Here is a 14,213-nt window from a genome sequence, read left to right on the forward strand (position 1 = left end):
AGCCCAACGGGCTATGTCTGATATCTAGAAGAAGGGAAGTGGTTTAGTGTAGCTGGAGCTATAAAGACAGGTTTCAGAGTAGCGGCCGTGTTAGTCTATATTCGCAAGAAGAAAAGGAGTACTTGTGGCACCTTAGAGACTAACCAATTTATTTGAGCATAAGCTTTTGTGAGCTACAGCTCACTTCATCGGATGCATCACGAAAGCTTATGCTCAAATAAACTGGTTAGTCTCTAAGGTGCCACAAGTCCTCCTTTTCTTCTTGGAGCTATAAAATGTGCCCCCAAACTTGCAACCACAGAAAAAGCTGGAGCTAAACGCTAATTAGTCACGGAGCAATTAAAGGTTTGCCATTCGAAAGGGCTAAAATAAACAACAAATCCAACCGGAAGGAGAAATCGAGAAACTAAACGTTGCCTTGTCTCTCTTTTTTTATATCCGAGCCCTTGGGGAGCGTGTCCTGCGTGCTCCCCAGAGCAGGCCGCCGGTACCGGCCGTGTGTGCTGGCCTGGAGGAGAGGGGTGGGATGAGGGAACTGCAGGCTCGGGCTCAAGCGGAGGGGGAAGGGAGCGGGCTGCCGTATTCACTTGCTCAGCGGCTTGGCTTCCGCCTCTTCCCCGCGGGCGGACTTTCGCCCCGGCCTTCTCTCTTCCCTCTCTCTCGGTAGGGAGGCAGCCGGAGCCATGGACGGCCCCGCAGCTCCGCAGGGAGGCCTCTCGGGGTCCCAGCAGGTCCGCATGATGTTCTATGCCCTGCAGCCCAATGAGAGCTCCTTCCCCAGCCTCGAGGAGGTGCCCGATTATGTGAATAAGGTGAGAGCACGGCGGCGAGCTGGGCTAGGGACAGGAGATTTCGCTCTGCCTGTCGTCTCCCGGCCCGCCCCTCGCTCCTCTGTCTCTGTGTCCCTTGCATCCCCCTGTCTGCCCCTCTCTCTGTGCCCCGTGCCTGGCCTCGCCTTCCTCCTCTCTGCCCCTTGCAGCCCCCTGCCTACCCCGTGCCTGGCCTCACCTGCCCCTCTCTCTGTGCCCCGTGCCTGGCCTCACCTTCCTCCTCTCTGCCCCTTGCAGCCCCCTGCCTACTCCTGTGCCCCATGCCTGGCCTCACCTGCCCCTCTCTCTGTGCCCCGTGCCTGGCCTCACCTTCCTCCTCTCTGCCCCTTGCAACCCCCTGCCTACCTCTGTGCCCCATGCCTGGCCTCACCTGCCCCTCTCTCTGTGCCCCGTGCCTGGCCTCACCTTCCTCCTCTCTGCCCCTTGCAACCCCCTGCCCACCTCTCACATACCAGCTGCCCTTTACAGCCCTTCACTCTTTTCTCTGCTTGTCCCTCTCTGCTTGGATTTCACCTGCACCTCAGTATTACCAACCCCAGGCTGTCCAAAATGAGTCTACCTCCCTTCCCCCAATGAGTTTGCCATAAAAATAATGAGACTTTAAAATGCTGCCTTTTTATTTGCCTTCTAGTTTCTGAGCCTTTAGAGTGCACTAGCTTCCTGTTTTCAAGCTGTCTGCAACCACGGGGGCTAGGAACTTTTATTGTAAATGAAAGCTGAGATTTCCATGCTATCTCTTGGTACTAGCAACTGAGGTTTTAAGAGAAACCTCAAATATTGTGAGACTGGTGATAACATTGCAAGGTTTGACAATCTGTGGGTATAATGGGTGAAAAATTGAAATGGATAGCTTTAATATAAGGGGAACAGATATTATTTTCTCATAAGGAGTTTGAGATAGTACTGTACCCTGCTTCCCAGAATATGCAGATAGATCTCTCTGCCCTGAAGAGCTTGCCACCTGGCTGAGACAAAGAAGAAAGAAAGCGACTATTTCCATTTAAAAAAATGAAGATAGTTAAAATGAAGGTGTCAAGGTTCCTCCCCCACTCTGAACTCTAGGGTACAGATGTGGGGACCTGCATGAAAAACCTCCTAAGCTTATCTTTACCAGCTTAGGTCAAAACTTCCCCAAGGTACAAAATATTCCACCCGTTGTCCTTGGAATGGCCGCTACCACCACCAAACTAATACTGGTTACTGGGGAAGAGCTGTTTGGACGCGTCCTTCCCCCCAAAATACTTCCCAAAACCTTGCACCCCACTTCCTGGACAAGGTTTGGTAAAAAGCCTCACCAATTTGCCTAGGTGACTACAGACCCAGACCCTTGGATCTTAAGAACAATGAACAATCCTCCCAACACTTGCACCCCCCCTTTCCTGGGAAATGTTGGATAAAAAGCCTCACCAATTTGCCTAGGTGACCACAGACCCAAACCCTTGGATCTGAGAACAATGAAAAAGCATTCAGTTTTTTACAAGAAGACTTTTAATAAAAAATAGAAGTAAATAGAAATAAAGAAATCCCCCCTGTAAAATCAGGATGGTAGATATCTTACAGGGTAATTAGATTCAAAAACATAGAGAACCCCTCTAGGCAAAACCTTAAGTTACAAAAAAGATACACAGACAGAAATAGTTATTCTATTCAGCACAATTCTTTTCTCAGCCATTTAAAGAAATCATAATCTAACACATACCTAGCTAGATTACTTACTAAAAGTTCTAAGACTCCATTCCTGGTCTATCCCCGGTAAAGACCGGCATATAGACAGACACAGACCCTTTGTTTCTCTCCCTCCTCCCAGCTTTTGAAAGTATCTTGTCTCCTCATTGGTCATTTTGGTCAGGTGCCAGCGAGGTTACCTTTAGCTTCTTAACCCTTTACAGGTGAGAGGAGCTTTCCCCTGGCCAGGAGGGATTTCAAAGGGGTTTACCCTTCCCTTTATATTTATGACAGAAGGAGAAAAAGAAGCTTTGGGAGAGTCAGCTCAGACTTGTTTGTGCCATGCACACCCCAGCTTTAGTTAACTTTCAGATGATCTGTTCCGCCCCTAGAACCAGTCAAAGACTTGCTGTACCAGATGCTAGGGATGGATTATTTATTATTTTATTATTGTTATCAGTAATGCAGGAGCACCCAGGAGCCCCAATTAGAATGGGGCCCCATTGTGCAAGGCATTACAAGTACATAGGCCATGACTACCCTAGAAAAAGTTTACCCATATAGGTCTACTACTTAGTATAGACACAGTTTATGCTGGCAAAAGAGTGCTTTGGCCAACATAGCAAAATAATCTATATTGGCAAAAGCATTTTTATGACGTTATAACTGCAGTGACACTAGGGCTTTTCCCAGTATGTTTTGCAAAAAAATTACACCCTGCAACCAATAATGGCAAAAGTTTCTATGCTGGGCATGGTAATGACAAGGCCTTTCCTTGAGGAGCTTACAATTTAAAGGATAATATAACAGGTGGATGAGACAGCAAGTGATTAAACAAACCGATTTTTGGGGAGTGAGTACAAAATAAAGTACGTTAGTATAAGCAAGCTGTATAAAAGGACTTGGAAAATTTATCAGACCAACTTAAGTGTTTCTGCGGGAGGGACTCATCCAGTTGGCAATGCCTTCTGAATCACTTGAGTATCTCCAGTGCTACTGCTGAGTAGAGAGGGGGAACTACAAAACGGAGTGCTGGCTTCCTTTTAGAACAGGAAGCCTAAACCTATTAGCTCCCCCTACCTTTAATATCCGCCTCTGGTTATAGCAGGATTCTGAAGTAGTGCTTTGTGGAGAGTCAGCCCCTGTTTCTCACCAAAACTTCAGGCAAAAGAAAGGGTGTTTGGATACCATTTGGGACACTGGCCCTCAACCATACTCAGGGGTCCATTTTTCCATATCAGTTTGTAGATAACTGAATTTGGAAATTCCTCTTCCCCTTAATTACCAGAAGGAAAAGGGAAAATTCTGTGTATCTTTCTTCCCTCATTTCAGGGTATCTGGAGTGTTGCAATATGGAATGGTGGTTTCTCTGTGCCCCTGTGAAGCTTCCTGTCTAACATGGGTGTAAGAAGATGGGGTAGACTCGGCTACTCCACCCTTCTTCCCGGACTCTATTTCTTGGATCCTCTCCTGGTCCCACAAATGGGCAGCTCTAAAGCTTGACTCTGCTTCTGCTCATAGCTTTCACAGCAGGCAGCAGCATGCTCTACTTCTGCTACTTTGAGAAGGTATGAGCAGCAGCAGAGGTGCTGAATGTCTGTGTCCAATCTCAGGAATACGTAGTACTGCTGGTCTCAAGTGGTCAAAAATCATGAGTTGGCCTCACCCCTGAAAAAATCATGAAATTGGCTTGAAAAATTATGAGGGTTTTTTTTGAAAAGTGGCTTTCTTTTAATTTGTGTTCTGGTTTGTGTGTCTGTTGAGTGCACTCGGTTCATGTTTTCAGGCTTTTCTGCTCTATCATGAGAGCTAGTAACTTGTATTTCATTTTAAGTGAAAGCTGGGATTTTCATGTAATAAGCTTACAGGAGCTGTGACTAAGAAAACACCAAATACTGTGAGATCTCAATAAAATCATGAGAGTTTGCACAGTGAATATAATATTCCACCAGTTTACATTTGGTTCATATTGAGAATATTATTTTGCATCCAGAAGGACTTTTTTAAAATGACACTTTAAATTCTGCAGAAATTGATGATTTAAGTGCTCACTCAACAAAGATAGCTTCCTCCTGAATGCTGAGAGTGGACTGTTCAGGCTACAGATGAAAGCTAAATGGAGTTCTTATCAATCCCAAACCTACTTACAGTATTTCTGGTGGTGTGGTGGGCAAAAAGGTGGGAGTTGGAAATGGATGGGGCGAGGAAAGCACTTCTAGAGTTTGAAACCTAGGTTAGTTGATCTCTTCAAACTGCTTTCTGACAACAACAAGATTTGTGGGAGAGGAACAGCAGTTGACTTGGATTCAGACGCTCAGATCCATAAATGAGAACTGTTTACTGGCAAGCTTCTTGACTGGCAAGTGGGTAAGACAATATGAATGGTGCCCCCTCTGGCTGTCTGACATAGCACTCCCTGTTTGAGAACCAGGGAACACTGTCAGATGGCTGCGTGTGACATAATCACACAATGGGAAACAGATGCTAAAAGCGGTAGTTGTAAAGGAGTTGCAGTAGTGACAAGAGTGTACAAAAGTCAAATATTTTAAGCAGTGTAGTTGTTGGCAGGTAAAACAAATAGCTATGCACAACATAACCATATGTTTCCTATTCACCATTCTCCCTTCATCCTTTAAGGTTCCCCCAACTGGTGTCCTTCTCTGGGTCTGTGCAATTTGCAGTGCCGAACTTGCTGCTCCATAGCTCAGTCCCATACGGTAGTATGAAGGCCCGGATCTGGCTCCTGGTATTGAGCTCAATGATCCCTTACAAGGACTGGGCCTTTAATGAGCCAATTCTTCTCCCAACTGTCTACATACTCATTTTTTTAACTTGTCATTGAGCTTTGGTCGAGAGGACGGGAAATGTTTGATACAGCTATTTTTCTAACAAAATGCTATATTTTTAATCATATCTCAGAAAAAAATCATGTTTCCTATTTAGTATTGAAGCAGGTGATGCAAAAAACCAAAAAAAGGGAATATGATTTTATTGAGAACTGTGTAGGATTGTTGTATTTCAAATAAAAAATATTTATGACTTATTGGTCCCAAATTATCAATATTGATGTACCTGTTTAGGTTTGTTCCAGGAAGGGGATCTTTGAGGCATTCTTTTGGCTTTCAGTCATTGGGTCTCCATTCTTTCCAAAAGGTTTCACATTATAATTTAGAGTCCAGTCCTGCAAACACTCACTGCTTGGCATAGTGATTTAAAAACTTCATGGCAACAACTCAGGTCTTAGTCAAGGCCTATATATTCCACTACTGTGGAATTTGTCACAGAATTCTTCCCTTCCCTCATATTTGGGAAGATAAATTAAAACTGGGACCAAGTGTTGCGTTGCCTTCTTGAGACTTCCCACAGCAGGAAAAAATATTTCTGTGTGGTTTAAGCCACCCACATTCACCTTGGTTGGCAGTTCATTCTGTATCCTAGTGAGGGAAGTGTAAAGGTCTGTCTTGTTATCTATTTGACACCAGATCCTTTGGGCAGAGACACTCATCTAGTGTGCTTATTCCACAATCCCTGCCTGCCTCTTGTGCCTCCCCAGTGCCAAAAGCCTCAAATGACCCGTCACCAGCTATGCAAACCTCCTGTTTCATTCCTGACAGCATCAGTAATAGAGGTATAACATTTTGTACAGCAGTACAAAAATCTGCTGTGCATTGAAAACTGGAAATGAGGGGAGAATATAAAGCAAATTGAATTCAATATAAACATAAACAACAGGCGCTGTGAATTAAACTCTGCCTTAACAGTAGCAAATAATGTGTTCCATTTAAATGTTTGCAGGATTAAGTTTTTTAATCTGGGCAGAAATAGCTGATGGCACCAGATCTGATTTTTTCATACTCTTGAACTCAAACAGTGACCGCACAAACTTAAGCAAGCATAATCATAAGTTTATCTTAAAATTCAAGTTGAAATCAATGGAACTATGCCAATGTAAATTTTTAGTTCTTCAGTGTTTGGTGTCTTGAGGTCATTATTTTTTTCCCAGTGAATCACGTGGTAAAATGCCCATTCATTCACTTGCAATCTGAAGATGCTGCTGGTATGGCTGGAAAAGGATTTCGGCTGTACAAAACAATCTACGGCTCTTACGGAAAAGTTCCTGTAGCCAAAGTCAGCACTATCCTCCCACCTCCATTCAAAAAGACTAAATGAGAAATCATGTCCTATATGGAAGTGCCATCCAAAATGAGACCATCTGGAAAATTTGTGACAATGTATATCAAGTGTTTTATATGTACACAAGGACATGCAATAATCAACTCAAATTTGTTTACAAATCAATATATATTTATTCAACTTTTTGCAGATATTATTTTTTTTATTGTTCATATCCATTTTTGCCATGAGTATAGTTAAAATTTTCACACTGTAGCCCATTACATCCTCTAGACACAACAATAATAAAGAAAAGAAAAGGCTTGGGGAGGACCATTCTAAAATGTCATTGTGGTATCTTCTAACATATGATGCTATTCTGAGTAACCTGCTTGCTATCGTGTTCAGAAATTTATGCAGAATTCAGTTTGTGTTATAATTGCTCTTCTCAAATCCCTTTTCAGGCTACGCCGCTTTTCCTTGTCTTGATGCTGTTGGAGTTTGTTGTCAGTTGGGTTTGGAAGCATCAGGCACCAGGGCGGATCAATGATAGCATAACTTCTGTCTCTGCAGGAGTCCTGTCTCGACTTCCAGAGTAAGTATGACTGTTGTATTGGCTTTATTCATTCCTCATTTGGAGGGAGGGGGAAGAATTGCCTTATAAATATTTTAAAAGGTTGTAGTTAACCCAAATTAATTAGTCAAGAGGTGGATGCAGCTTTGCCAAAAATTGATTTTGCATTAACAAGGTGTAAATTTCTTTCTGAAATGTAACAGTAAATTTAATATTTAAAGGATATTAACCAAGTCCAACTCTGTCTTGAAATCTGTGGGGCTTCAGGTATTGAGGAATCTGTGACTTTGGTTAGGTAGACTGCTTCTTGTGTTACAATACAATGTATATTTAAATCTGTTTTCTTCTGTTAGCTCTCAGGCAAGAGCAAAAAAATATACATATCTCCTTTCCATTGGTCTACTAAAAAAGAAACGTACGTTGAAGTAATAAGGATAGATGATAGATTTCTCAACATGGGCCTGATCCAGTGACCATTGAAATCAATGGGAGTCTCTTGTTTAACTCCAGCAGGTTTTTCATAGGTTTTTAAGGCCTGAAGAGACACTGTGATAATCTAATCTGACCTCCTACATAACACAGACCATAGGACTTCCTTTTATTAATTCCTGCTTTAAATTCAACAGCTGTGATTGAACTAGACCATATCTTTTAGAAAAACATCCAAGCTTGATTTTAAAATTCCCAGTGTGTGTGTGTGTGTGTGGGGGGGGGGGGAGGCATAGCTCAGTGGTTTGAGCATTGGCCTGCTAAACCCAGGATTGTGAGTTCAATCCTTGAGGGGGGCCATTTAGGGATCTGGGGCAAAAATTGGGGATTGGTCCTGCTTTGAGCTGGGGATTGGACTAGATGATCTCCAGAGGTCCCTTCCAACACTGATATTCTATGACTCTGTGATCCATATGCAAGTTGTTTCCTATGATTGGTTACCCTCATTGTTAAAAATGTGCACCTTAGTTCTAGTCTGAATTTGTCTAGCTTCATCTTCCAGCCATTGGACTTTGTTATATCTTTGTCTTCTAGATTGAAACTATCTCTGTTATCTAATTTCTGTTCCTTATGTACGTATTTGTAGGCTGTGATCAAGTCACTCTTATCTTTTCTTTGATAAACTAAGTAGATTGAGTCCTTCAGTCTTTCTCTATGAGGCATAATTTTCAGTTCTTTAACCACTCTCATGTGTCTTATCTGAACCCTCTGATATTTCAACATCCTTGTAGTGTAGACGACAGAACTGGACACAGTGTTTCAGTAACACCACTAACATCAATGTCAAGTACAGAGTTGATTTAACCTCTTCTCCTGCTTCATATTCCTGTATTTACAAATCCAAGGACAGCATTAGCCCTTTTGGCCTCAGCATCTCACTGGGCACTCACATTCAGCTGATTATCCACCATGACCCCAAGTCTTTTCTAGAGTCATTGCTTCCCACGGTAGTTTCTCCATGCTGGAAGTATGGCCTACATTCTTTGTTCCTAGATCAGGGGTTCTCAAACTTCATTGCACTACGACTCCTTTCTGACAACAAAAATTACTACGTGCCCCCAGGAGGGGGGCCGAAGCTTCGCTCCACCAGGTGGGGGGTCAAACCGTGAGCCCCACAGTCCTGGCGCAAAGCTGAAGCCCAAGGGCTTCAGTTCCAGGTGGGGGACCTGTAACCTGGCCCCGCCGCCCAGGGCTGAAGCTGAAGCCTGAGCCTCGTTCGGCCCCGGGCAGTGGGGCTCAGACTTTGGCTTCAGCCCCGGGCCACAGCAAGTCTGTGCCAGCCCTGGCAACTCCATTAAAACAGAATCACGACCCACTTTTGACCCACAGTTTGAGAACCGCTGTCCTAGATGTATGAGTTACATTTGGCTGTATTGAAGCACATGGGCTAAGCAGTCCAGATCATTCTGTATCAGTGACCTGTCCTCTTCATATTTATAACTCCCCCTTTTTTTGTGTCATCTGCAAACTTAATTAGTAATGAGTTTGTTTTCTTCCCAGATGTTGATAAAGATGTTAAATAGCATAGGGCCAAGAACTGATTTCTAGGTGATCCCATTAGAAACATAGCTGCTCAGTGAAGATTCCCTGTTGGCAGATACATTGAGTTAGACCGTTTTTAATCCCTTCGATGTGTGCCATGTTGATGTCGTATTGTTTTAATTTCTTTAATCAAAATGCCGTGTAGTACCAAGTCAAATACCTTACAGAAGTCTAAATATGTTTTATCAACACTATTAGCTTTATAAACCAAATTTGTAGTTTCATTTTAAAAAAAGCTGTCTGGTGAGTTTGACAAGATTTATGGCTATGGTTTTGGATCAGGCCCCCAGAAAGTATGGGCTACATGTGGTTGTTTATTTCAGTTTTCAGGAGCAATAGCCTTAGAAGTTGCCATTTAAAGAATTAAGCAGATACATAGAAGATATCAGCTAGCTCTTTCCCAGCGCTGCCTACACAAATCAGAAATATTCAAAAGAAATTTGCTTAATTATTTGGTTGGTTATTTCATGTTACTATTTTTTCAAGATGTTAATTCTATCCAACCTGTTTTGTGTATCAGTTTTTATATAAACAAGAAATTCTTTCAGTAATTGATGAGCAGTGAAAATGACTGTACAACTGAGAAACCTCAGTCAGACCTTATTTATGAAATAAATGAAATCAATATGTATTTTCAGTTGGAATTAATGTTGTTTTCTAGAGATTCATACACATCACAGATTTACCAAATCAAAAAGCTGTATTTCTGGTCTGGAAAGACCAGGGCAGATTATGATGAAGGTCTGGGTGTATAAGGAAGTTAGCAGTTTTGGTACCATGGTATAAGGAAATTAGCAGTTTTGGTACTATGTCTCATTTTTATTTTAAGAGCACTACAATTCACCAGATTCATCCATCCCTGCAAAAAATATTTATTAAGAAAAATTGCATTGTATGCATATAGCTCAATTTTGCAAGGTGCTGAATGCTTTCCTCGCAGTGGCACTCAACATTTTGCAGGATTTGGCTCTGTGAATGCTATGCACGTATTATTTTGCAAGGTTGGGAGAATTTGGTGAAGTGAATGACCACTGAGGACACTCAGCACTTTTCAGGATCTGGCCCTTGGTGGTGGCACGGGCACTGAAGTGAAGATGCATACTGTACTAAGATTCTCATCCAGCTCACAGATTTAAAAATTTTATTAAAGTTAATGTTTAAAATCAAATTTACCCAAGTTAAGAGGGAAGGTACTGTACATCTGGGGTCAGGCTTGCGCTATGGGGTTTGCAAGTATCGGTTACAAGGTTCACGAGGTACATACATATCGCATAACCAGCATAGATCCAGATTGGGGTGTGGGTCGGCGTTCTCGGTTACTCGACCTAGTACTGTCGGTGTGCTGTGACGTGTTCCATGTAGATGTCTCTGGACTACCTGATGGTGTCGGACACCATGAGCTATCTCATGAGCCGGGCGTAGCGTTGACTGACTCCGCACGCTCTCAGTACCGGCTCGTTGTGGGGGTCCCATGCGCCCAGGGCTCCCACAACCAGGGCGTGGATCTGGACCTCGTAGCCCTGGGCTCTCTACTACTATGTGAGATCTGGGAACACTTTAGCTCTTTTCACAGTTGTCTTTTCAAGCAAGAACTGTGAAAGGCTTTTAGCTTTCTGAGAGTACATTCACAAAGCAGTTACAAATCATAGAAGTTAGGTGTTAATTGCCAGTTTCTAATGATGAATGCTTGGCCTAACACTGTTTTTTGTCAGTTAAAGGAGCTATGGACATTAGATAGACTAAACAGGACAGAACTGAAAAGGAGAACATTCTGTCTCCCTCCCCATCTGCCTTTTGGTGGTGTAAAAGAATTGGGATTAAAAAAAAAAGAAAGCACAAATTTGTTGCTGAGCTTTCCCCTTCAGTCAGTTCCTTTTCATCAAGAAAAGGGTAGGGAAATCTGACAGAAACTGCTAAAACAATATTTCAGCAGAACCCACAGCATCAGGGGAAATCCTAGTGCAAATCATTAACAGCTGAGGGTTAGATTAACACACCATTGATTGTATCCTCTCCCAGGGACTAATTTTCATTTTCTCAACTAGCTGAAATGGTTTGCCACTTCCTTAAAAAAATCTGTGGTTGAAACTAAAATGGTGTGCTTCATTCTATTAATCCATTAGTTAGAATGAAGCTTCAAATGCGTCATCACAAAGAGGTTTTTGGATTATGGGGAAAATGAGAAGTCATGAAAACCAAATTCAGTCTCTGAGCATAGTTTTCCATTCCACAATCTGGGTAACAAAAGTGTAGCAGACCTGAGGGAAAAGTTTTTATTCTGTGTTTTGCACTTCATTGGTAGAGAAAATGAAAAACACAAATTGTGGGAATTAGTATGCCATATACAGGCTATATATATAATTTGTGTACAAGGGAAAAATCTTATCAAACATGGGAGTGCATCTTGCTTGTAACCCCCCCCACACACACACACCCGACTGTGCAGCATGTAATAGAGATGCTTGTTGTGGATATACTACTATTTGCAACGTAACCTGTACGCTTTTTAAAAAAACAATTGTTTCCTCATACTAAATATGATATTTGATGGAAAGTAGTTTTTTTGGGGGTAAACTGGATGGACTTATTGAACTTGATTCCATTGTGAATAGAAGTTGCAAAATTTTGTCATTAACTTACATGTTGTTGGCCAAAAAATATTTTGAGAACTTTTATCATACATAATTATTTCCCCCAACAAACTGTTGCCAGGATGCCTGAAATGTTGCTGTTTTTTTTTTAAATATATTCTCCCAAGAGAAGTCTTATTCCAGATATAAATATCTACTGACCAAGTATGTGTATTATTTCTTACTGGTCCATTTCTTCTGTTAAAGCAGCAGAATATAAATCAATTCAAAATGTGTTTGGGGGATAGGTACATTTAGGTAGGTACATTTTCAAACTAGTTGGAGAACTCCCAATTTGATGTGCAGCTCCACACTATTCATTTATTTATATATATATATACACACACACACACACACATACACAGTTTTTTGTTGGTCATGTCTGCAATGGAATTTTCCATTCCAATGAGAAAGGTACAGTTTATCAGACTCTTTTTTTAAACAGAGGATATTAAAGTTATTTGAAATATTGTTAACGTCCAGAAGAAAGAGGGGAAAAATGCCTTCTGGATTTTTCATACCATTATGTGTTTCATAAGAATTTTTGCACCTTATTTGTGGTGTAGTAGGGCTATATTTCCTAAAGTTGTTGGTATCTCATATACTAACCAATGCAATTAATTGATTTTTTTTTTTACCAAAATTGTGCAAATTCCTTTTCTCATGTAAAATTTAAAACCTAGCAAGCATAATTTCCAGACTTTTACATGTCAAGGGGGCTTTCTCCTCCAGTCTTTCAATAGTGGAGATTGATGTAATCTGAAAGTGTGAATAAGCGAAACTCCATACCATAATGGTCAAAATGGAGTAGACAATCTGTGCCCTGAGAAGCTTCCGTTGATTTAGAGGCAGTGAGCCTGTGTACATACATGTACACATGCAAAAGAGTGTGCTGGATTTAGAGGGTACCTTAAAACAGAACTTGGTTTCTAAAACATTTGTAACTCCTAACTTGTTGATCACTCCTACTAGAGAAAAATGTGCAATTTTCAATTCCCTAATATTTTTGTTTCCATTTCTCTATTTATTAGCTTTACCCTGACTCAACACAAAAGTTACATCTGTTTAACTAAAGACATATTTCTAAATTGATCTAGTTAAACTGATGTGTAGACAAGCTTAATTTGACTTAACTCTGGCTTTTACTGATTAGCTCAAGTCAGCTCCTTGCTGACTTAAACTAGAATTGATACAAGCTAGAATTAAGAGGGTCTGTGCAAAAGTTTACATCAGTTTAACTAAATCAATTTAGAAATATACCCTTAGCTAAACTAATGGAACGTTTTGCAGAGACCATGTCTTAGAACATCAATCATTGTGAGTAACTGCATGTGAGCCCAGTTCTGTACCCATTGAACTCGATCCCATTCTTTCCATTGACCTTGGCGGTTGCTGGGTGGACCCTGTGTTTGAAAGAAAGCCATTAGTTCAGTTTGTTCACACACATGGGTGTGTAGGAACACAGATTGTGAGCTATATTTACTGGGATTTGAGATGGGTTTTTATTTAATACTGCTTTACCGCTCAGAAAACCCACATTCCAGCTCCACCTCCCCAATCTGTTTTCCAAACCAGGTTATATCACACTGAATTATATTACATATGTTCTTGTTCTTCATTAAGATAAATTGGCTCAGTCTGCGTACTCTGCAAAGATGTAATGTAATAACTATATTTTTGTACCAGTGTGTAGAGTACTTCACTGTGTAAAACACAATATATTTACTAGATAATGTATTAAGCACAGTCAGTATTCCACTAGATGGAGTACAAGAGCAGCAGTTTTAAAGGAGGCCAACCTAATTTGCTGGGTCAACATCCCGAAGTTCTGGGAACTAGAAAAAACGATTCCTTAATTATTTCTAAAATCAAACAGTACAATTTAAAAATAATAGACTTTCAGAGCTGCATATAACAGTGTGAAAAAAGTGAACTGTGGCTTTTTCAGACTCAGGAGCCTGACCCAAGCTGTTGATTTAGAAAATCCACATGAACATGTAAATATTTTTTCCTCATTTCACCATATGACATAAAATAATGATTCATTACAGTTATTTCATGACATTTTTAAAAGGCCGTTACTCCTTTTTGTGGTCTTGGAAAAGTCACATGAATTTATTCTGGGCTGAATGGGACATGTCCATCCCTCATTCCCAACTGGTATAAGTATATGATACTGGTGAATGCCATGTGCCTGATTCTGGTCTCACCTACAAAGCATTGTAAGCCCATTGGGTTCAGTGGAATCACCTCTGATTTACAATAGTGAGAGATCAGAATCAGGCCCCAGGTTGAAAGAGATACTGAATGAACATTGCTATTTCTCTAGCATCATATATGTACATGGAGCTCATATATAAATACAATTTA

At 41.2% G+C, this 14,213-nt stretch overlaps 1 protein-coding gene across 2 annotated transcripts in view; it reads left to right on the plus strand.

Annotated features, from left to right (window-relative positions):
* The first annotated feature begins 557 nt into the window (after positions 1 to 557).
* AGMO (alkylglycerol monooxygenase) overlaps positions 558 to 14,213 on the plus strand; it is a 275,439-nt gene continuing 261,783 nt past the window's right edge. Inside the window, exons 1-2 of one of the 2 annotated variants that reach the window (XM_048838282.2) lie at positions 558 to 812; positions 7,073 to 7,203. In XM_048838282.2, the coding sequence (XP_048694239.2) occupies positions 684 to 812; positions 7,073 to 7,203 (260 nt within the window). In that variant the 5' untranslated portion in view covers positions 558 to 683. The remainder of the gene's footprint in view (positions 813 to 7,072; positions 7,204 to 14,213) is intronic. The other variant, XM_048838283.2, reaches the window with a different exon arrangement.

The sequence above is a fragment of the Caretta caretta genome, chromosome 2 (genome assembly GCF_965140235.1).
Source record: "Caretta caretta isolate rCarCar2 chromosome 2, rCarCar1.hap1, whole genome shotgun sequence".
Taxonomy (NCBI): Eukaryota; Metazoa; Chordata; order Testudines; family Cheloniidae; genus Caretta; species Caretta caretta.